This window comes from Lycium barbarum, chromosome 7 (assembly GCF_019175385.1).
Source record: "Lycium barbarum isolate Lr01 chromosome 7, ASM1917538v2, whole genome shotgun sequence".
Classification (NCBI taxonomy): Eukaryota; Viridiplantae; Streptophyta; class Magnoliopsida; order Solanales; family Solanaceae; genus Lycium; species Lycium barbarum.
In genome coordinates, this window is record NC_083343.1 from 115,624,908 (window position 1) to 115,649,601 (window position 24,694).

General features: G+C 38.7%; 1 protein-coding gene across 1 annotated transcript; it reads left to right on the plus strand.

The window, feature by feature from the left end:
* Nucleotides 1-14,987: 14,987 nt before the first annotated feature.
* LOC132603913 (uncharacterized oxidoreductase At4g09670) lies at nt 14,988-18,793 on the plus strand. The gene is made up of 3 exons (XM_060317215.1): nt 14,988-15,250; nt 16,116-16,406; nt 17,999-18,793. The coding sequence occupies exons 1-3, from the start codon at nt 15,080-15,082 to the stop codon at nt 18,617-18,619; spliced, it is 1,083 nt and encodes a 360-aa protein (XP_060173198.1). The 5' UTR covers nt 14,988-15,079; the 3' UTR covers nt 18,620-18,793.
* The last annotated feature ends 5,901 nt before the right edge of the window (nt 18,794-24,694 follow it).

The following is a 24,694-nucleotide window of genomic DNA, read 5'->3' on the forward strand; positions in this document are numbered from 1 at the left end:
GCATTATCGACGCCCGCACGTTCGTCCCTCAATAGTGGTCATGCGCCCAATCCGTAGCTGCGGGTATATTCTGTACATACCCAAACTGCCGTAACACGCGGTCGGGTGCGTGGTACTCAACGATATCGATATGTATCAATGGACACCGCGACATCTACATGTGCTGACCAGCCCTACAAAACGCCGGCAGCTCATCCAAAATATAATCATACAACGTCCATATAAAAGCCTGTAAAAAGAATTGAACTAGTTAACAATAAAAGACAAAAATAGTAGCTATGTGGTCTAGCGTGTGGATCCAAAATATGAACATACCGTCTGCGCCGTCATGCGGTCTAGCTGATCCCTAAACGGGAGAAGGCTGTGGTGCGTCTCCGCATGTCGGCGAACGCCTTGATAACGTCCAAATCCACTCCTCAAAGAGAAAGTGTACACGGTCGTCGCAATATAATTTACCCAACTATGAGTCGGGGTCGATCCCACAGGGAACAATATACTAGGCGATTTAAACAAGTAAGGAATTATCACCAACTAAGCTAAGACAAACACTTTTTCAATTTTTGGTTTTTGATTTTGAAACTACCAAAGATAAAACTAACCTAAAAAGCGAGTAAAATGATCAATGGCCACAAACATGGATACAAGGAACTCTCAAGTAACGATCCAATGAATATTATGATTTTACAACTAAGAGCAGGTTTATGTTGATAGATAATGATTTCTAAAATCTTATTGAAAGTCTTCCAACCAAATCAATTAATTTCACTCTAAGCTTTTCCAAGCCTTAGAGTGTGATATTAGGCACAATCAATTTAATCTCAAGTAACTATCCTCTTCTGAGCTCAAGTTATTAGATGGGTTTAATGACCCAAATTCTTGTTAATTAATCTTTCCCAACCTAGATTTCCTCTTCCGAGCTCAATCAAAGTAAATGGGCGAGTCTTAGGGTTAGCTAATCCCTTAAGAAACATTAAAGAACAAGATTAATTAAAACAACAAAAACCCACTTCAATAGCAATAAAAATCATTCAATACATAAGCATAACAAGAGGTTTCATCCAACTTTGCAAATGAATATTTTCATAAACAAGATTAAGGTTATGGAATAAAATTCTACACACTTAGATATACAATACAAAGCAAGAAATTGAAGAAATGAGTAAAGGGTTAAGAAATTTCTTATCAAATCTTCAATCCCCAAGTGTGGTGTAGGAACCCTAGTCTCCAAGCTTGAAAATATTACCAAAGATAATGTTTTACAAACCCTAAAAGAGTATTTATAACATTCCAAAACGGGAACAAATTGTGGACAAAAATGCCCTGCGTGCAGCACATGCTGCAGCAAGTGATACTCGCAGGCACAACATGCTGCAGCAAGTGCTACTCGCAGATGCTGCATGCACAACATGCTTCAACAAGTGCTGCTAGCATGTGCTGTCAGAAAGTGCTGATTGTTCTATTTTGCTCTGTTTTGCTCCGTTATGCTCTCCGGGCATCTTATCCTACAAAACGACATAAATACACAAAAAGTAACAACAAAAGTGCTTGAAGAGTCACAAAAGCTTAAGGAATTAGCATCGAATATCGCGTAATTTCGCGGCACATCAACACCCCCAACTTAAAGTCTTTGCTTGTCCTCAAGCAAAACAAAACTAAAATCTCAATGAGGATCCATCAATACAAGCTTAGGTAGTGCTACTATCATTTTCAAAGCACATTCTTCAACTAAGCACAACCCTCATGACTTTGGTTGGTACCGACAATTAGGCTACAAGCATGTGAAACTTCAACCAAATAACTCCCTCATTTCAAAATACAATTTCAAGAATGCAATAGAAATTCAAAACAATCAAGCAACAACACTCAAGCCTCAATAAGTGACTCAAAACCACTAGCTTACTAGATGTGCCCAGTTGACTCAACTTGGAACTTTTCAACATTTCCAATCTATCTTAATTCATATGCCCTCACAAGAAAGAAAGTCCCAAAATCACTATATTCATAACAACAACAACAACACGGGGGACATAAACACAAAGTCACTCACACTTAACAAAGAAATTCTAGTGCTAACAAAAATCACACCATAAGCTTGCCCTTATTTTCAATCATCACTAACTCAAGAACATTCGGTTGGAGATCACATAGGGACTTTTTAAGCTTGTAATGTGGGCTTATGGAAGGGTAGGATAAGTATTTGGGATACAAGTGACTACGCCCTCCTTGAACACTACACAATACCTTTTGTCTACTTTTCTCTTCATTTCAAAACATCACTCCTTCCTTTGCATACTAGTTTCCCCAATTATTCCAACTTCTTTTTGTGTAACCATTTTCTTGATTTCTATTTTTTTTTCACAAAGATACATTTTTTTGCACAAAAAGTTTGCAACCTTTTTGTATTTTTCAAATTTTCTTCATTTCTTTTGACTTTTCCACAATCAATCTTCACCACTTCTCAAGCAACACTAACACCCCAACTTAGGCTTTTGGCCTCAAATTCACAATTTAACGTTCAAGGAGGAAAATGTTCAAAAGAGAGAATTTCGTCAAGACGGGTAAAGGCTTGTAATGTGGCAATCAAAGGAAAGGTCATAGGCTCAAATGGGGTTACTAGTCATATTATTTATGCAATGGTAGGCTAGAAAGGCTAAAGAGGCTTTTTCAAAAATCACAAAGATAGCCCAAGGTCATATCTCCAACCAACATAATCAATTAGCATTGAAAGACTAACCGGGCAAGTTCTAGATGATAAAAGTAAGCACAAGAATTATTCAACAACACTCACCACACATGGCATATGAACTAATCAAGATGGAGCAATTTCACTTTCTAAGCAAGAACAACTAGAGCAATATCTCATAATCCAAAGTAAACCTAACTAGTAGGTAAAGAGTCACCAAATGAGCCAAAAAGTTGTCACAACGGTCATTCTTTCCTATGCACCTTGCTTTTTAATAGCAATAAAAATCATTCAATACATAAGCATAACAAGAGGTTTCATCCAACTTTGCAAATGAATATTTTCATAAACAAGATTAGGGTTATGGAATAAAATTCTACACACTTAGATATACAATATAAAACAAGGAATTGAAAAAATGAATAAAGGGTTAAGAAATTTCTTATCAAAACTTCAAATCTTCAATCCCCAAGTGTGGTGTAGGAACCCTAGTCTCCAAGCTTGAAAATATGACCAAAGATAATGTTTTACAAACCCTAAAAGAATATTTATAACATTCCAAAACGGGAACAAATTGTGGACAAAAATGCCCTGCGTGCAGCACATGCTGCAGCAAGTGCTACTCGCAGGCACAACATGCTGCAACAAGTGCTACTCGCAGATGCTGCATGCACAACATGCTGCAACAAGTGCTGTCAGAAAGTGATACTAGCATGTGCTGTCAGAAAGTGCTGATTGTTCTTTTTTGCTCTATTTTGCTCCGTTATGCTCTCCGGGCATCTTATCCTACAAAATGACATAAATACACAAAAAGTAACAACAAAAGTGCTTGAAGAGTCACAAAAGCTTAAGGAATTAGCATCGAATATCCCGTAATTTCGCGGCACATCACGCCTCGCGACCATCTCCGCGTGTATGGTATCGGCACAACAAGATAGTCAGCGGGAGGGTGAGCTGGTATGGGCTGAAAAGGTCTCAAACTAGTCCACACCCATATCTGATATAGTCATTTAAAAAATGTTTTATCAGTCGTCGTTTTGAAAAAATATATTTTGTATTTAATTACACACACTTAACTATATTACCTGAAGGAGCGAGCAAAATGCACGGACCTCTACCTTCGTGCCCATAGAACATCGGCAGAATCCTCGATACATATAGCCCAGCCCAGCAGCACCCAATTATAACATCCTAACTCGGCGAGATCGTCGATATACCGAAGATACCTCAAGCTCACATGCGAACCCGAAGTGTTCGGGAATAGAATGACCCCGAGTATGATGAGTAGGTATAGACACGCACGTCGGTCAACATCATCCTGGGGTGTGTCCTCTCCAATCGGATGCTGCATGTCTATAAGGCGCAAGTGAGCATAAAGGGCCGACAACAAAAGCCGACTCTGGCCCGAAATATCACCATCCTGAGCCGCAAAACTGGTGAGCCTAGTTAACTCATCCCGGTAAAGCGGCATCACCTGAGGCTCCTCAATATACAATGGGCGTCCATCAACCTATTGCCCATAAATGACTACCACATCCTGGAGGGTAAGGGTAGCCTCACTCGTGCGGAGATGAAATGTGTGCGTCTCCGGTCGCCACCTCTCAATCAAGGCCGTCACTAGCGACCTATCGTGCTGTATCCGACCAACTTCGACGCACCGGTAGATACCGCCCCAACGTAGTATATCCAGGATACGAGGATGTGGGGGGCGAGCAGCTAAGATCTCTTATGCTGAGTCCCCTAACCGGGTACGGACCAGAGCCTCAGGCTGTAGGTCAGATGTCCATATATGCTGCGACCTATGCTCCGGCTGAAGATATAGTACCTCTCTGTCGAAGGGCCCCGAATCAAGAGGGTGGTGATCCAAAAAAAGATATTAAGTTCTATATAAAATATTGATATTCCGGCGTTCTGAAACATGACTAATCTTCAAGCAAAGTACCGAACAAACATTAATTTTAAAAAAAATTGGCCAAGAAGGAGGGTCTGGGGGACTTTTGTTGCCCTCTTTCACACACAAATTTCGTGCGTGAAAGGCCAAATTATTTTTTTTAACAGTTTGGTTCTTTCGTGCGTGAAACTTAGTTATGTTTTTTTTTTTTTTTGTGCTATTTTGGTTCAACTTTTTTTTTTTTAACCCACAAAAGTCGCGGGTTCGAGTAGGACCTATTTCTCATTGCAGTTGAAGCATGACAATCCCTTAATGGGACCTATTCTCTTCCATCTCCCACATGTGACGATATATTTTATGATTCTTAGGTTGAGCTTTGGATTGAAGGAAATTAAGTATTGTTTCTAGTACTAAATTGTGGTTGAAATTATGCAAGCTCGGAATTGAAATCTGAGGGTAATGTGCGCGGTAATACTTACTCCACCTCTTATCTGAAAACTGCAAAAACTACTCATCGTTTACAAATTCAAACACACACACACCCCAATAATATCTTATAGTATTTCTTGTTTAAATACATCTTTTCAAAACCTAGTTTAGTTTATTTATTTCAATGATAATTTTAACTATATCTTCAATATATCTACCTACTTAATAGTTTAGTAGACTAACTTAATCGAGGGGGGAGGGGATATATCTACCTACTTAATAGTTTAGTAGACTAACTTAACCGAGGAGGGAGGGAGCAACCAGGCAAGTAGAATCCTAAGTAGGTTAATGTCATCAATCATTGACAAAAAACAAAAAGCTAAAATGTCATCATTTTGTATCAATGGTTGACATAAACATGCCAAAATCAATTTCAGGTTTTGAAAAGTTAGTGATTCCCATCACACATTATTTTGTCGCCATAAAGGCATGTAATTATGTTCCAACAACCCCTGGTAGGACAAACAAAACTTGCGGATTCAAGCTCTGCAGAGTTGTCTGAGTGTGAAATCGTCTTTACTAGGAAGAGTTTTACCTCAAGTAGGATTTCTTAGCGCTTGTTTGAATCTAATTGATCCCAATACGAGTACCGAAAAAAAATAAAAATCAGGTAGGGATAATATGAAGTGCAAAAATGGTGGGCTTCTCGTTATGTTTGTCAGTTTGGCGCCTTTCAGTAGGTCCATTTTTTGAACTTTCATTTGGACGCTTGCTCTTTGTGGAATTGTGGTGCATCCATTGAAAAGACAAAAGTAGTTTTAATCAATTTTGGAAAGCTTTGTTTATGCATGTGTCTAATATTTAGTGGTTCGACTAATATTCATCATACTCCTTGTTCATTTTTAATACCACAATTTTCTCTCCAGCTTTAAAGTCCTTACTGAAGTTAATATGGCTCCGTTACAATTGTTCATGGTAATTTAACTCTTTCCCCAAATTATCTAATTTCAAGAGTCCGGAACCAAAATGCCCCCAAAAAAATCATTTTGAACCAAAATACCCCAACAAAAAAAAATGTTACAAAACTACCTTTAGCGCAGTATTTTACTGCGCTAAAGCACTTAACCGTAACGTACTGCGCTAAAGCACTTAACCGTAACGGTCCCGTTAAGTGCTATAGCGCAGTATTTTACTGCGCTATACAAAATTTTCTCTCAGCTATAGTGCAGTAAAATACTGCGCTATAGCAATCCACCATTTTCCAAGAACAACCCCTTATTACATTTTCACTCATTTTTACGTAGTTTAGCCGTATATTAATCATGCTTTGAGACTCCGAAACTTTAATATTTTATATAGAACCCTACTTATATTTGTACAATTAATAAGATAGGCTCAATACATCAAGAATACGCAATACTTTGGATTGTCGTTTTAGTGGTTGAAAAGTGCTCGAAGTCCTTTTTTGTTTGAAGACTTGTAGTCATTAGCTTTATGTTATTTATCTTTTAGGGTTTCGTCTTATTTTTAAATTAATGCTTAACTTTATTTCGAATGTGTCACGTTTTTTTTTTATTATCAATTTAGGATGTGAAACTATAAACAATAATAAAGACTAAGATAATATTTATAAATATGCAAAAAATATATAATATTTACGATAAATTGTACAACACTAATGTATATAAACTATCGAGGATGGGTCCCACATGTAGTATGCCGGAGACTATCCCTAGGCCTAAGGCTCATACCATCCCCACCCCCCTCGCCATCGTCTCCATCGCCCTTTTTCCTCTTAATAACTGGGTGTTCCAAGTCATGATCATCTCCTCTTCCCCTGACCCGTGCGCCCTTGACTAGAATGTGCTTCTTCTTGGGATCTGGTCCCGCTCGCACGGGCAGAACCTCATGATGACCTGGGTCTGGAAACTCGAACTCTTCCTCGTCAGGAGTTGCCACCGCGAGCGCCGAAGGATGAACCTAAAAAATATATAATCATTAGTACCATTTCTTATTTATATTGAATACATTAACGTTATTTATTTAATCAAACCTGTGTGTCAATGGGCGCCTGAGTAGGCTCCTGAGATGGGTCTGTAGGCTCCTGAGATGGGTCTGGTGGTGAATATGAGGTAGTCTCCTGGACGAGATGTTGTTCGAAGTCCAAGTAAAGGTTATAAAAATTAAATAAATATTTACCTTATATTGAATAAAATTAATTTTAAGTAAAAAACTTACATGCGCCTCGGTAGTCTCATGAGAAGACACCTCTGCCTCGGCAGGCTGATGAGAATGCTCCTGAATGGGTCGCTCTTGTGGACCCACTGGCGCCGAATCCTAAAATATGAAAAAAACGAAATAATAAGTAACATACATATTTAAAATAAGTACTTTAAATAATCAAATATGTATATTAAATATTGACCTTATATTAAATAAAACAAATTTTAATAAAAAGCTTACCTGTGGCTCGACAGTCACATGGGAAGACACCGTTGGCTCGGTAGACCCATGAGAAAACGCCTGAGTGGGTGGCTCTGGTGGACCCGCTGGCGCCGAATCCTAAAATATAAAATATTACTAAATAATTAGTAACATATATATATATATATATATATATATATATATATATATATATATATATATTTAAAATAAATAATTTAAATGAACAAATAAGTATTTTAAATACTAACCGGGATAAAAAAACTCATCGAACTCAAGAATCTTGGCTCCTTCTAAATTCCTCACAGGCCGCTCATCAGCTAATGAAATGCGTAACGCCGCCCAATCAACGTTATCACGCTCCTCCATGTATGCATTCTGGCTCGGCTGTGATGAAGACCCAGGTATCTCAGCAAGTAAGAGCGCTGGCGTAAACGTAAGTGAGTAAATATAAATACGATAAACTTACCAATGCCTCGTACTGCCCCGCGAGTGCTGAGTATCCTACATCCATAGGGGGACGCAAAGCTGGGTTGCCGATCAATCGGCGTGTGATCTGATGATACCAGCGCATGTAATGCTCAATGGTAGTCAAATGGCCGACCACCGCTAAAGTACCCAACCTGTTCTCCCAACGGTGGAGCTGGACATCCATGAAAGCCAGAAAATCATCATCAACGGCAGCCCGATCGTCCCGCTGGTAGTGTCGGAGCTCATGACGGACGTCAGGAGGTGTTACACCTCGGAAAATTTTATGTTGGTACGCAAGAGAATGAACTAGTGATGAATATGAGTGCATGATGTCCATGAGCAAGAAACGACGTTTGATGACCTTAGGCGAGATTTCGAAAGTATCCGATGTGAGACGAGGAAGTTGGCTAAGTTAAGATGAGATACAAGGTGAGCAATGCATGTGTATGGATGGGGGTGATTAAAATGAGAAGTCTAAGAAATATGGGAAGTTGCAGAATTGCAACTGCCCAGTGGTCGTAAATTGCAAAATACGGATCGTAAATTGCTATACGGTCCGTAAACTGCCATGCAAGGCTTCAACTTTCTGTCAGCCGAGGAAATGGTTAAATACGACCTGGTGGACGGACCGTAAAGTGATTTACGGCCCGTAAACCATGGTCGTAAATCACCATGCATGCAGCCTTAAGTTTCTGGTTCTGCTTAAGCTTAAAGACGACCACGAGGGACGGTCCGTAAACTGAAATACGGACCGTAAACCTCCATGGACGACCACTGTTCACCCATCACAGATTTTTCAATTCATTAAATATGAGGATCAAGACTTGTTTTATTTCATTTCCACATTACACTTCTCTCTAGAATCATCTCTCTACATTTACTTCATAAGTTTTCAAGGACCATAAGCCACCAACAACATAAACAAGTGAATCAAGTGTAAGCAAGCCATTAAATACCATTCAAGTCAAGAAATGCAAATGGAGAAAAACTAGGGTTTGGCTCAAAGTGGGGTATTATCAACCAAAGCTTATTCCTACAACTTCTAAGGTAAGATTCATGATTTTTACATGATGTTTAAGGTATTGGAGAATTAAAATACATGGATTGTAGAAAATGTGGTCAACTAGGTCATGAATGGTGAATAGTGACATTTTGAGGAATAGTTTGAATTGAATTATGAATGTTGTTGTGTTACGATATGAATGTATTATAAATGGTACTAAGATCATGAACTCGACACTTTAGAGGAATGGACGAAGTTGGAGGTCATGACCATAAATATGGGAGAATTAGAAGCAAATTGAGAAATCTAGATAATGTGGATGATGTGAATGACTAATGGCCATTGTTATGATATTAATGAAGGTATAGACGCTAGCATTGGAAGGAAACGTGCAAGTGTAGAATAGTCCGACGAAAAGGTATGTAAGGCTAACCCTTCTTTCATAAGGCATGGTTCCTTGGCCAAACTCTTAAATCCTCTATATGAGTATGTTGTATTCAAGTGATTGACACTCCGAGCTCATAAGCTCACGACCCTTGATACGTGCTACGAATGTACTACGCACCCCATTGACGAGTAAGCATAAGATAGAGATGTAGCGAAAACGATGATGATAGTGATGACGATGATAATAATAATGATGCTAAAGGTGCCTACGGGCTATTATATTCACATGTGCCTATGAAGGGCTATAATGACACCCCGAGCTTATAATGCCGGGTAGAATATATGTATATGGATGTATATATGTATATGATTATGTATAAAGTATGTATACGATTACGTAACGCGCGCACACCTCTGCAGATGGTACGGATAACCCTGAAGCCTTGGTAGGGCCAGGTAGATATAACATTGAGCCTTGGTTGGCTAAGTACGTATGAAACACCGAACCTTATGGTCGGGCACGCTATGTATGTATATAAGTGTATGGCTATGTATATAATATGAATATGAATGTGAAAAGACTATGTATACGAATGCGAATAAGGACATGTATACGAATATGAGCACAAGTATGGTACGAGTACTATTATGGAATACGGATGATGACGTAGGTGTACAAATATGTATGAAAAATGGAAAGTCCTACGAAAGGCAGGTAAGCGCTATGACGATGATATTATTGTCTCCCCCCTCCTATGCTATTTCATATGTTGTTCATGATGCTTATTTATTGATGTTGCTCATGCTTTACATACTCAGTACATTCTTCGTACTGACGTCCTTTTGTTTGTGGACGCTGCGTCATGCTCGCAGGTGCACAGGGAGACAGACTTGATCCATAGCTGCCTATTCGGAGATTACATAGAGAGCTCCATTTCCTTCGGAGTCATATCTTTTGGGTACTCGTTCTTTTGTGTATATAATTATGGGCATAGCGGGGTCCTGTCCCGCTAATGTGATATGTTATACTCTTAGAGGCTCGCAGACATGTGTGTGTGTGGGTAGATGTGTTTGGCCTTGTCGGCCTATGTTTAGTATATCATTTTGTCGACCACGTGGGCCCATGTACATTGATGTGACATAGATGCCTATGATGATATAAATGGGTTGTTGTCCAAATGGGACTAGTTGACAAATGAATGGAAATGCATGTATAATTATGTGGCTCACCTAGATGTAAGTATAAGAATAAGCTAAGAGGGTGCTCGGGTGGGTTAGCACCGGGTGCTCGTCGCGGCCCCGAGTCGGGTCGTGACAGGAGGTATACTCTGTGTATGCACAAACTGTCGTAAGACACGCTCAGGCATATGGTTCTCTATGATGTCCAGGTCTATCAATGGACACCGCGACCTCCAAACCCCCTGACCTGCCCTGTAAAAGGCCGGCAAACCATCTAATATAGCAGCGTACGACGTCCATATAAATAGTTGCATAACATATAAATACAAATCAGTGATCACCAAGTAGAAAAGACGTTTAATTAAATTAATAATGTAAAGTTAAATAGTTTTACCGCATCGCCCGTCATGTGATCAAGCTGGTCCCGGAATGAAAGAATACTGTGGTGCGTATCCACATCCCGGTCAAAACCCGCTGTGCACCTCCTCGCATAAGGCATGTCAATCTCGAGGTGATGCCTAGGTATGGGCTGAAAAGGCAGCATCCTCTCCCACGCCCATAACTGTAAGCGATATTAGAAAATACGATTTTTAAGTCGTCGTTTCAAGAGGTTTGTCTACATTAAAGGAATGCACACCTAAAATATTACCTGGAGAAGAGCAAAAAATCCACACACATCTCTGACAACACCAATAGACGTTCGGCACAGACATCTGTAAAGATATGCCAAAATAGCACCGCCGCAGCTGTAGTCTCCCAAGCGGTTCAGATGCTCCAAGAAAACCAAATAACGTAAACTGACAAAGGCACCCGATGAGTTCAGGAACAAGTTGCCCCCGAATATAATAAGCAGGTACAAACGGGCATGACGATCAACATCGTCCTGCGGGGTGCCGTCCACAACCGGATGCAGACCCTCCAAATAAGTGCAGAGTGCACTAATCTTAACCCGACTCTGTCCCGAAATCTGCCCCTCGGCATCAGGCACGAAGTGGGTGATCCTAGTCAACTCTGTCGCCCACGTCTGACCAGGAGGAGGCTCGTACCGAGTGTATAGTGGCTCTCTATCTACCCGCAATCCAAAGAGGACCTCCACATCCTGAAGCGTAATCGTGACCTCACTAGTGCGAAGATGGAAGGTATGTGTCTCTGGCCTCCACCGCTCAACCATGGCCGTGACGAGCGCCTAATCATGCTATACCCGACCAACGGACACGCAACGGTAAATGCCGCCCCGAAACAATATCTCCAAGACGCGAGGGTGTGGGGGGTGCTCGCGTAAAAGAGTTCATGCTCTCTGCAGCCTACGGGGACGGAGCCTAGTAGATATCCCTATAGTACCGGCCCATAATAACTCTGACCTATGATTGCCTTGCAAAGACAATACTGATATATCAGCGGGCCCCGGGTGATCATCGGGCCCCGAGTGATCATCGGGCCCCGGGGGAACATCGGACCCCGGGGGAACATCGGGCCAAGGGGGAACATTCGGATCCATGAAAGAGTCTGGTCTGTACAAACTAAATTAGTCATTATTCTTGAAATGAAAGATAAATTATATTAACTAATTAATAATTTGTAGGGAATATGTGAATTATGTAGTATTATATCTTGTGAATAATTAACATGGGATATGCGGTAAATTTAATATGTGATAGTAAGGACATATATGTGATGACAAAGACTTTTAAGTTAATTACTTTTGAATTATGTGATGGCAAAGACTTTTAAGTTAATTAGTTTGGGAATCGAAATTCAGCAGTAATATTTGTTTAGAACTCTATTTTGAATATGTGATATATTTTTAGTTGACCAAATAGCCAACACAACTACGATAAAATTAGACTAAAAGAGTATATTTGTTGACCACATATTTTCCTACAAACTTTACATTTTTTTCGTTAACTTATGTATTTATGAAAAGAAGAACTTTAACTATTCTTTTTTTAGATAGTCTTTTTTTATTTAACATATATATTCACGCTTTTAAAATAATATAGATTAACAATTCGTAATCATTTACAACTTGTTTGGATGGTTGTTACCTATTGTATTATATTATGTTGTTAGTTTAAATACAATGTTTGCTTTGATTGTTACTTTAATTTTATTGTTATGTAACGACGAAATGTCCTATTTTATGTAACCACTGATTTGGTCCAATACAATACAACACAATACGATACATTATGAAACAATACATAACAATCATCCAAACAAAGTGTTAACAAAATAATTGTTCATTACCAATCAACTTCTTTCAATTCATAAACAATATTTAACAACTAATAAATTCATAATCAATATTTAACAAATAATCAATTAACAAAATAATAATTCATTAACAATTCATAAATAATTAACAAATTAACAACTCATAAACATATAACAAATTAACAATTCATAAATATTTAACAAATTAACAATTCATAAACATTTAACAAATAATGAATTAAACAAAAAAAAATAAAAATCGGAACAGTGGCAAAAGCCACTGCCCAGTCCGAACAAGAACAAAAAAAAAATGTTTTTTTTTTTTGCAAAATAGCAAGGATTAAATGTTAGACATGCTTAGAATATAATGTATATAACAAAATAATAACAAAAGTTCATAATAGAAAACCTTAATCGAAGGATTTTTGTAGAATTATTTTAATCGAGTTGTACGCCGCTTTTTCCCAAAATTCGAACTTAGAATCTTGCTCCTTGACTTGAATATACCGAGAATCTAAACTTTCCGGACGAAATTTAATAGAAAATGACGTTTTTGGATGTGGGGACCACCTCGGTTTCGCCTCCAATGGCGTTTTCATTTTATTTTTTTGGCCACTGGAGGGACCAATGGTGGAACCCGATGGGTTTAATGTGGATTGCTATAGCGCAGTATTTTACTGCACTATAGCTGAGAGAAAATTTTGTATAGCGCAGTAAAATACTGCGATAAAGCACTTAACGGGACTGTTACGGTTAAGTGCTTTAGCGCAGTATTTTACTGCGCTAAAGTTAGTTTTGTAACATTTTTTTTTCCGAGTATTTTGGTTCAAAATGATTTTTTTGGGGTATTTTGGTTCCGGACCCCTAATTTCAATTCTTTTATTTTCCATGAAAAAGATAGTTTTCCTTTTTGGGCATTTACATTGATGCTTACCACTTCCTATAAAGGATAACCATCTCCCATCACTTTTAATTTAATAAATCAGGAATTTTTGTACGAACTTTAAAAGTCTGATCCGCTCAAATCTTTCTAATTATATGCTCCACAAAAGTTGAACTAATAGTTAAAAAATAAAAATGGAAGAACTGGGCATCAATTAAGCACTCCCCTATTTCAAAATGTTACTCTTTGTCTTCTCGGAGTCTAAATAAAGTAAATTGATCAACATTTTACATCGTATTATGCCATTTTTTATTCAAAGAAATTATAACTTAATATTTTCTGTATTATCTTATATATCTACATTTAATTTTGAAAAATAAAGTAATCTACTATTATTTCAAAAGCTAGCTGTACCAACTACCAACAAAAGAAGGAATTAGTATGGTGGTAATTTACCTCTTTTCCCTAAAAGTAGACCACATTCATTTATTTATCAAAATTTCCATATCTTTTATTATTCCCTGAATCAAAGATCATAACTGCAATTGGTAGTAAATTACTCTTTCGTCCCATTTAGCTGAGGCTTTAGCTCATTCACCCTGTTAAGAAACTAATAAATACATGATGCAATTTACTAAGTTAACCTTATTTAATAATTATAGATTGATTGTTCCCTTCTAATTACCGTGCATTCTTCTTTAAAATTAAGGATATAGTTGAAAAACTACATTTGACTTCAGTTTTGAATTTCTAAAATATCAATTATTTTTAACAATATTTTTTAATTAAAGTGAGACAATTAAAATGAAAAGGAGGGAGTTTTTTTTTTTAGAAACACATTTCGTTTCTTACGATTTTCATTAAACTTTATAATCAATTATGACCGACTAATACTCTCTCCGGTTCAAAAAGAGTGTCCACTTAGTCATTTACAAAACCCTTAAGAAAATATTAACTCTTAGGCAAAAATAGATAATTTGACTAAACTACCCCTAATTAAATAGACATTAAAATTTAATCACTTAATACTTAATAAAGATAATTTAAAAAAAAATTAAGTTAATTATTTTTTGATTTAGTAAGTGAACACTCTTTCAGAAAAAGGAAAAAAAAAATATAAGTGACACTCTTTTTGATACAAAGGGAGGGAGTACATTAAAATAAATGAGAGTTGCTAAATTGTCACACCAAATTTGGCCACACTTATGGAAAAACCACCATAATCTCTATTGTACAATTTTAAATTAAAATTAACTTTGAGAAGAAAAGATAAAAATGATATTAAGCAGTCATATGAATTTATCCCATTTAAATCATTATGGCCAAAATAGTGTGATAAAATAACCTTACTAAAATAAAATTACATATAATAACTGGCCATGTTAAAATGCTAAAATTGCACATAAAAGACATGTTAGTATTACATGAGCGTGGATACCTATTTCCCCATAAATTCCTTAGCTGTACACCGATCAAACTTCATTCAAAAAACCAAAAATGGCAAATTCCACCGTTCATTTTGGAATTTTAGGATGTGCAGAAATCGCAAGAAAAGTCTCACGCGCTATACTCCTTTCACAAACCGCCACGCTCTACGCCGTGGGCAGCCGTTCAGTCGACAAAGCCAAAAAATTCGCCGCCGATAACGGTTTTCCGGCTACTGCAAAGGTGTGTTATTATTACGCTTTAGAATGATAGCAGTAATTTTATTTTACTACATTAGTTTTTTGTTTTCTTTTTTAAATAAATTCTACTTAATAGTTTGTTAGCTAGTTATTCCTATTTGCTACTCCCTCCGTCGCCGCGATTAGGCACCGAGTTTAAGAGAGAATTGAGAGTCTTTTGAAATTTGTGGGACAAAAAAAAAAAAGTGTGCCGCATAAGTTGGGATAGGGAGACTAAAAATAATTGTTCATTTTTATTGGGGGTTATATAGTAAAATTATTATTCTATTTATGGCTCATTAAGGGGTGTGCTTAAGTCAGTACTGGACAAGTAAAAATGGACGAAGGGAGTAGTAATGAGTTAGTTGAAGATGTGATTCTGCGGAGATATTCTAGGCAGCGGCGGAGCTAGGTAGGGGTGCAGTTAGTTTTTATGTATACATATTGACCAATAGGGAAATCCCAATTCATTGAGCCTTTCCGTACAATCAAATAGAAACCCCCAAGGGCGCCATATTCTAGTATCCCAAACTGTGTGATTGAATAAATCCTCCTGCGGGTAAGGGCCCCTTCTTTAGTAGGTTTCTGTATATACAAGGTTAAAATTAGTTTTTATGTATATATAGTATATGTTGAACCCAACCCCCTTGGCTTTTCAGTGTGTTTACTTTTTCATGTTTTTGAACCACCTTAGTGAAAATTCTGGCTCCACCACTATTTCTAGGCTGGGGTTATCATCTTATTTTTGACTGTTTTTTGTTACGGCAAGTTCCCTACAAATGTAGAGCTTAACAAAGCTAAGTAATTAAATCCTTTGCTGTATTTTTCTCTGTTATTTTCTAAGTTTCTTTGTTAACAAAACCAACAAGGTGTACGGAAGCTACGAAGAAGTTCTCGACGACCCGAATGTTGATGCAGTTTATGTGCCTTTACCGACAAGCCTGCATATTAAATGGGCTGTTCTTGCGGCCCAGAAAAAGAAGCATTTGTTGTTGGAAAAGCCCGTCGGGTTGAATGTTGAAGAAGTGGATGTGATATTAGAGGCGTGTGAATCTAATGGGGTGCAGTTTATGGATGGTACTATGTGGATGCATCATCCGAGGACGGCTAAGATGAGGGAATTTCTTTCTGATCCAAAGCAATTTGGGGAACTTAAATCGGTATGTTTAGAGTTTTATTGCTGATTAATTCATAGTTTTGTTGAAATTAATGGGATAAGTAAGACTACTTTTCAGAAATTTCAGACAAAAATTTCATTATTGTAAACAGAAACGACATTTTATCATTATAAATTGGAATATCTACTTGGTTATCTCTGATACAGGCCTGCTAATTGTTTTATGGTGAGCTTATAGTATGATTATATTTCGAGGAAAAAAATAGTCCCTTTGTCCCAATTTATGTTGCACGGTTTAGATTTCCAGAGTCAAACTTTTTAATCTTGATTGTGAATTCGTACATGAAATCTTTTAAGTTTTTTGAAATAAAATTTACATATGTGAAAATTAGGTAAAAGATACTATAAATCACAATAATTAATAATTTAAAAGGCATATGAGTAGATTGCGGTCAAAGAAAAACTCGGTTGACTCTCGAGGTAGGGTAAGGCACTTCTCATTTTAAGTGCAGGGTTTGGAAATCTGCCTTGTTATTAAAAAGGGTATTTGTGCAAAGGATCTCCATCTTTGGAGGAGCTTGGGCTTAGTCAAGTAGAGCCGAGTTGCACTGCTGGAGGGATAGCGGATCCCAAAAGAGCTGAATGCGTTTATATAGTTTGGCTCCAGCTAGATTTTGGATTAACATAGTTGACTAATTGATTTGTAGTGATAGTGTTGGGGAAGTGGGCGATTTAACAGTATTCGAACTAGAATGTTTGTTTATTTGTTGGAAAGAAGGAATAGTCAGGAATATCAAAGGTGTTTTTTGAGCAAAGTAGCAAGTTGTTGGATAAATCTACATTTTTTTGGCTAAATGGTGGCCAAAGGTATAAAGTAATGTCTATCTACAACAGTTGATTTTGATAGATAACTTACTTTAACCCAAAAAATAGACTGTTCATAACCCCACTCCGGCACTTTCCACTGGCAGAACTGTGGCTAAGTTTAGCGGCTTCAAGTCAAATGGATGGCTTGTAGAGGGCGGAAGGTTACCATTTGCGGTCATACTTTTTTATTCCATCTATATTTTGTAGTTTGTTACATGTGATGCATTGGTTATCCAATAGAGCAGACTATATACAACTTACTGATATTTCATCCCTAACTAATTTAGGCTTTGTTGATAGATTGTTGATTTTGTTATACAAACCTTTCATGGTAGTTTCGTTGCGTCTCTCATTTTATTGTGAAACACTAGATTGCTTGTTCATTTGTAAGGGCCTCCATATTCCTTTGGGTAGGATTGGACAACGGCTTTGAGTTATTTATTGTAAAACTTCCTTTTATTGATCTTGATTTGCTTATAATTTCTGGAATTATGGACCTAGTTGCCACTAAATCGCTCCAAATTCCATCTGGTATCATAGACTAGGTTGAGTTTCGACATGCTCACTTGTACTACCTTGTTTATGCCAGAATCAGACCCATTGACTATCTTATTGTGTTGACACAATGTTCTATAGCCTATAGGTATTAATTAACTAAGTATTCTTCTTGCTCTCTGCTTTCTTATGCTGGATTCGGTGCAAGGATTTGACAATACATGCTAATAGCATACTAGTAGAACTGAAGTTGATATTGAATGAGCTCTGCAGGTGAACACTTGTTTCACATTTGCTGCTGATCCCCACTTCCTTGAAAATGACATCCGTGTAAAACCGGATCTCGATGCTCTTGGTGCTCTTGGTGATGTTGGGTGGTATTGCATTAGGGGAATTCTATGGGCTGCTGATTTCGAGCTTCCTAAATCAGTAATTGCTTTACACAACCCTGTGTTCAATAAGGCGGGAGTGATTATATCATGCGGTGCTTCTTTAACGTGGGAAGACGGGAAGGTGGGAACTTTCCACTGCTCTTTCCTATCCAACTTGAGTATGGATTTAACTGCTGTTGGAACGAAGGGCACGTTGCACCTTCATGACTTCATTGTCCCTTACGAGGAGAAGAAAGCTTCGTTTGTCTCAGCAGTAGAATCTGGATTTAAGGAACTTGTAACGGGATGGGAGCCAAAACCGAGTGAGCACACGGTGATGACAGACCTTCCACAAGAAGCTCTCATGGTGAGGGAATTCTCTAGGCTGGTGGGAAGTATTAAAAACGAAGGTGCAAAACCTGAGAAAAAGTGGCCAGCTCTTAGTAGGAAGACAACTCTGGTTTTGGATGCTGTCAAGGCATCGATCAAAAAAGGTTTCGAAGCTGTGGATATTGTAAGTTGATAAATGTTGGTCACACAAATTGGATTCTTCTATAAATTGTTGTTAAGGTTTAAATTGCAGTCTAGCTGCTTGATTTGTATGTTGATGTATCTGGTTTGACCGTCCTTCCATGGCTGCAGCCAATAAATACTCTGGAACTTTGATTATGAACATAATCAGTGTGAACTTTTAGAACCTTGTTTTACAATTTTTACATCAGGTCGCTGTGATATGTTGGACAACAACAACATCCCCAGTGTAATCCCACAAAGTGGGGTCTGGGGAGGGTAGAGCGTTCGCAAACCTTATCCTTACCTTGGAGTTATTATAAAAACAATGTAAATGGTGAAGGTAAGTGACCGTATCCAATCACAGTCCAAATTGAGACCGCAGAATAGGAGCTTAGTGCACCGAGATATTTAAAATGTCCCATGCGTGCAACATTAATTGTGAAAATAATATGCTGCATGAATTTTAATTTGCCTCTGTACACCGTATTCCACATATCTTGCATTGGATTTGAGATTTGTATATTTTGCTCTTATGTTTACCAATAAGGGCATATGTTGTTGTCTTGCATAGTCCCAATTCCTTTGGCAACGATTCAGAATTTAGATGTTGTAAGTTTTGAGTTTTAAAAGTGGGTACTAAACTGTATATTTAGTTCTATCTAATACTTGTTTTCTGCACATATATAAGAGGGTTGAACTGTTGGGTCCATCCCATAATTTGAGGAAGGAAACATCTTTCTCATTTTAAGGAAGAAAACAAGGAAGAAAACATTTCCCTTGTTTTGAGGAAGAAAACATATTCCTTGTTTTAAGGAAGAAAACATCTTCCTTGTATTTGGCAAATTGTCAAGTGCTTGCTTGAGTCACAAATGACATCAATAGGTTCATTTCATCCCTATAAATAGGGAAGCCTTCTATCATTTGTAGCATCACCAAGAGTAAGAGAGAAAAACAGTAAGGAAAACACTTGAGTGAGATATATGTATTAAGTTTAGGATTGGTTTTTTGTAATAGTTGAGTGTGAGAGTTGCTCCTCCTATTGTAATTCTGTTCCGATTATGAATGAAAGACTTTTCCAATCCTAACAAGTGGTATCAAGAGCTTGGTTAATCTTCCAGGCCAATCTTTTAAAGTTTCGTAAAATTTTCAGTCAAAAAATTTGTCCCAAAATTGTGCTCTGAGTATACCATTAGAAATATCTCGTTCCGAGGATTCCGAATATATATTTTTCGGAATTTTTCGACCACCGGAAGGCCTCCAAAAGTCCAGTCAAAGTTTCTCTGTCCACCATCGCCGCCGCCACTCCGCCACCTTCCGGCCACCAGCTCGCCGGAGAAGTCGACCGGAGAAACCCGATCCAACCAACCCGTTTGACCAGAATCAGATCTGGTCAAAGTCCAATTGCCACATCATCCTTTTGTTGACTCTTTCAACCAACCAGTGGTTAAACCGGCCCGGTTCGGTTTGAATTAGTGCAGCCCGGTTCACTCTGTTTTTGTCCGGTTTTCAGATTGGTCAGACCGGTTCCCTAGGTTTTCGACCATTCCGGATTCAACCGTGAGTCCCGTTTTTCCTGATTCTGCTTCCACAGTCCAGTACAAGCAGATTAGGTGCACTTTATCATGGAGAAATCATCATCGGATACCATGATTCCGCTAACATCCTCAAATTATAACATGTGGAAACCTCGTATGGAGGACTTGTTAAATTTGAAGGATTTAGCCGAGCCACTCGAAAATAAAGGTGCCAAACCCGATAAGAAGACAGACGAAGAATGGGCAAGAATGAATAGGAAAACAGTCGCACAAATTCGACAGTGGATTGACCATAGTGTATTCCATCATGTCGCGCAGGAAACGAGTGCTTACAAACTTTGGGAAAAGCTTGGGAGCATGTACCAAGCAAAAACGGCTCGAAATAAAACATTGTTGATGAGGCGATTGGTAAATCACAAGCTACGTAGCGGTACCTCTATCACAGAACACACAAGTCAGTTCCAAGATCTCGTGAACCAGCTAAGTGCAGCCGAATGGGTTCTCAAAGATGAGGAGCAAGATTGCTTGCTCCTAAGTTCTCTACCTGATAGCTGGGAGACTCTTGTCGTCACTCTCAGTAATTCCGCCCCCAATGGTAAGGTGACCATGCAGATGGTCATGGATGCCTTAATAAACGAGGAATCGCGAAGAAAAGAAGCCGGGGTATATCAATCATATGCCCTTGTTTCTGAAAATAGTGGACGCAACGGGGGTAGAAGCGGAGGTAGAGGAAGAGGCTGAGGCAAAGGTAGAGGTCGAGATCAAAGTAGAGGAAGATCTCAAGTTCGAGGGAGATCACGAGAGCGGGGAAAGTCCGTCGATACCAATACTTGGTTCGAGGGCTATTGTAACTATTGTGGCAACTATGGCCACAAGAAGGTGGAGTGTCGAAAGCTTAAACGGGAGCAGCCTCAAACTAACCAGAGTTCGAGCAAGGAAGATGGTGAGACCATGGTCACCGTGCCACCAGACCTTGCACTTGTTACATGCGGAGAGGAAGCATGCCTACACGTGGACACAAATGATATTGAGTGGGTGATTGATACTGCTGCATCATTCCATGCCACTCCACACCGGGATTTGTTCAGTACTTATAAATCTGGAGACCACGACGTTGTGAAGATGGGAAACACCAGTTTCTCGAGCATTGTTGGCATTGGTGATGTGCACATAAAAACCAGCAATGGAAGCTCACTTGTGTTGAAAGAGGTTCGTCATGTTCCGGATCTGAGATTGAATCTGATCTCAGGAGTAGCTCTGGATCGACAGGGGTATGGAAATCTGTTCAAGGATGGTACGTGGAAGCTGTCCAAAGGCTCTATGGTTATTGCTAGAGTACATATTTGTGGTACTCTTAACAAAACCAATGTAAAGTTGTATCGACCGAGTCTCAATGCAGTTGAAGAAGAGACATCGCCAAACTTGTGGCATAGACGATTGGGCCACATGAGTCTGAAGGGATTGACGACTCTTGCAAAGAAAGAAGCCATCTCAATAGATAAAGACGTAACTTTGGATCCCTGTGATCACTGTTTATTCGGGAAACAACATAGAGTTTCTTTTAGTTCTACCAGAAAGAATCGTTCCGAGTTGCTGAGCCTTGTCCACTCTGACGTGTGTGGACCCATTGAAGAAGAATCTCTTGGTGGTAGCAAATACTTCGTGACATTCATCGACGACGCATCACGGAAGGTTTGGGCTTATTGTCTCAAATCGAAGGATCAAGTATTCGGTCGTTTCAAGACATTCCATGCTATGGTAGAAAGGGAGACTGGAAAGAAGCTGAAATGCCTCCGATCCGACAATGGAGGTGAGTACACTTCCCGAGAGTTTTTTGCATATTGTGCTGAACATGGGATCAGACATGAGAAAACGGTGCCACGAACACCACAACATAACGGTATAGCTGAAAGAATGAACCGCACTATTGTTGAGAAAGTCCGATGCATGCTCAGTATGGCTAAATTGCCAAAGACATTCTGGGGCGAAGCTATACTGACAGCTTGTTATCTTATAAACAGGTCACCTTCAGTCCCATTGAACTTTGAAGTTCCAGAAAAGATATGGTCTGGGAAAGATATTTCATATTCTCACTTGAAAGTGTTCGGGTGCAAGGCATTTGTGCATGTATCCAAGGAGTTGAGGCAGAAGCTTGATCTCAGATCAACTTCGTGTATCTTTATCGGCTATGGAGATCAAGAGTTCGGATACAGGCTGTGGGATCCCGAAATGAAGAAAGTGATTCGAAGTAGAGACGTCGTGTTCCATGAAAACCAGTTTCATGAGTGTGCTCCAACAATCAACAAGCAACGAAGTTATCATGCTCCAGATGATGTCCCTGAATCACCACACATTCCTCTCAACAACGAGGAACTTCATGATAATGTCCATGATGAACAAGAAAACATTGATCCGGCAGATGATGATGATCAAAACGAAGAAATTCTTGAGCAAGGGGAGCCTTCACCCCAAGACGCAGCTGGAAATAATCAAGTTCGACGTTCTGCACGAGGGTTAATCCCTCAAAGGTCATACTCGCCAACAGAATGGATCCTTCTTACCAGCGAAGGGGAGCCAGAGAGCTTTCAAGAAGCTCAATCTCATCGTGAAAAATCCAATTGGCGACAGGCCATGGAGGAAGAAATGAATTCTTTACAAAAGAATTAAACATATGAGTTGGTGAAACTTCCTCCGGGAAAGAAGGCCTTGAAGAACAAATGGGTCTTCAAGCTCAAGAAAGATGCTAGCGGAAATATCGTGAAGTACAAGGCAAGGCTCGTAGTCAAAGGTTTCCAACAGAAGGAAGGAATCGACTTTGATGAGATTTTTTCGCCGGTTGTGAAGATGATGTCTATCCGAGTGGTTCTCGGATTGGTGGCAAGTATGGATCTTGAACTTGAGCAGATGGACGTGAAAACAACTTTTCTGCATGGTGATTTGGAGGAAGAAATATACATGGAGCAGCCCGATGGTTTCCGAATCCCAAAGAAAGAGCATCTCGTTTGCAAGTTAAGGAAGAGTCTCTACGGTCTCAAACAAGCCCCAAGGCAATGGTACAAAAAGTTCGACTCATTCATGCTGAAACATCAATACAAAAGAACAACTGCAGATCATTGTGTGTACTTGAAGAAGTTCCCCGATGGGAAATTTATCATCCTTCTGCTCTATGTGGATGATATGCTGATAGTAGGCCAGGATGCAACTATGATCAACAACTTGAAGAAAGATTTGTCTAAGTTCTTTGATATGAAAGACTTAGGCTCTGCACAACATATCTTGGGCATGAAAATCATTCGTGATCGATGTGCAAAGAACTTGTCGGCATACACTCAAACTAAAAGCCAGTGGACTCTCCTTCAGGTGTATGGGACTGGAGGGGGAGATTTGTTGGGTCCATCCCATAATTTGAGGAAGGAAACATCTCCCTCATTTTAAGGAAGAAAACAAGGAAGAAAACATTTCCCTTGTTTTGAGGAAGAAAACATATTCCTTGTTTTAAGGAAGAAAACATCTTCCTTGTATTTGACAAATTGTCAAGTGCTTGCTTGAGTCACAAATGACATCAATAGGTTCATTTCATCCCTATAAATAGGGAAGCCTTCTATCATTTGTAGCATCACCAAGAGTAAGAGAGAAAAACAGTAAGGAAAACACTTGAGTGAGATATAGATATTAAGTTTAGGATTGGTTTTTTGTAATAGTTGAGTGTGAGAGTTGCTCCTCCTATTGTAATTTTGTTCCGATTATGAATAGAAGACTTTTCCAATCCTAACATGAACTTCGAAGCACTTAGTTCTGCCGGACCTGTAAACCGATTGCTATTTGTTCTCCCACACTAACTCTAGGTGCTCAAGTGGAGGGTAGAAGAAAGTTAGGAGCTAAAGATCTTTTCAACCGAAGAATATATTTTGCCTTTGTTTCTACAACTTTTGAAAAGAGTTTGTTGGAAAAGTTCTCAAAAGAAGAAAATAAGGTTTTTGATTGTACTGTTGTTATATTAAGAAGTTTGGAGACTGTTTCCAAAAAGGTATCTTAGTGCAACATTGTTTCCAAAAAGGTATCTTAGTGCAACATTTCTCACAGATAAGTGCATATAAACACCCAATGCCATTTGCATAATCGCATTGGTGAAATGCTTCATTAGGATCATGAGAAAAAATAAATTCAAATTGCGTCTTCGAGTTAATAGTTATTGCTGATCGTTAATCCATAACGAATGGCAGGCCAATTGTACACTCTACAGGGTCATTTGCACGATTGACCTTCAAAGGCACTGGTCTTTAAATTTTTTCCCTCAAATCGGTGGTCTTTAATATTTTGACCTTCGCCTAATACCCCGAGGTCCTGGGTTCTAACCCGGCTCAATCAAAATAAAAATAAAAATCGCAAGACAGAGTTTCGTAGCAAAATTAGGCCTTAAGGCAGAGTTTTGCAAAATTTCAACTGAATAAAAAAAAAATTGCCTTAATGCAAACCTCTACCTTAACCATGACTGAAGGCAAAACTCTACCTGATCAGGTAGAGTTTGCCTCAAACTCTGCTCGAAGGTA

Excerpts from the sequence above, each read along its gene's own strand:
- LOC132603913 (XM_060317215.1), top strand. The coding sequence starts at position 15,080 with ATGGCAAATTCCACCGTTCATTTTGGAATTTTAGGATGTGCAGAAATC. Across the intron at positions 15,251-16,115 it reads GTTTTCCGGCTACTGCAAAG|GTGTACGGAAGCTACGAAGA; the intron begins GTGTGTTATTAT and ends AAAACCAACAAG. Across the intron at positions 16,407-17,998 it reads AATTTGGGGAACTTAAATCG|GTGAACACTTGTTTCACATT; the intron begins GTATGTTTAGAG and ends TGAGCTCTGCAG.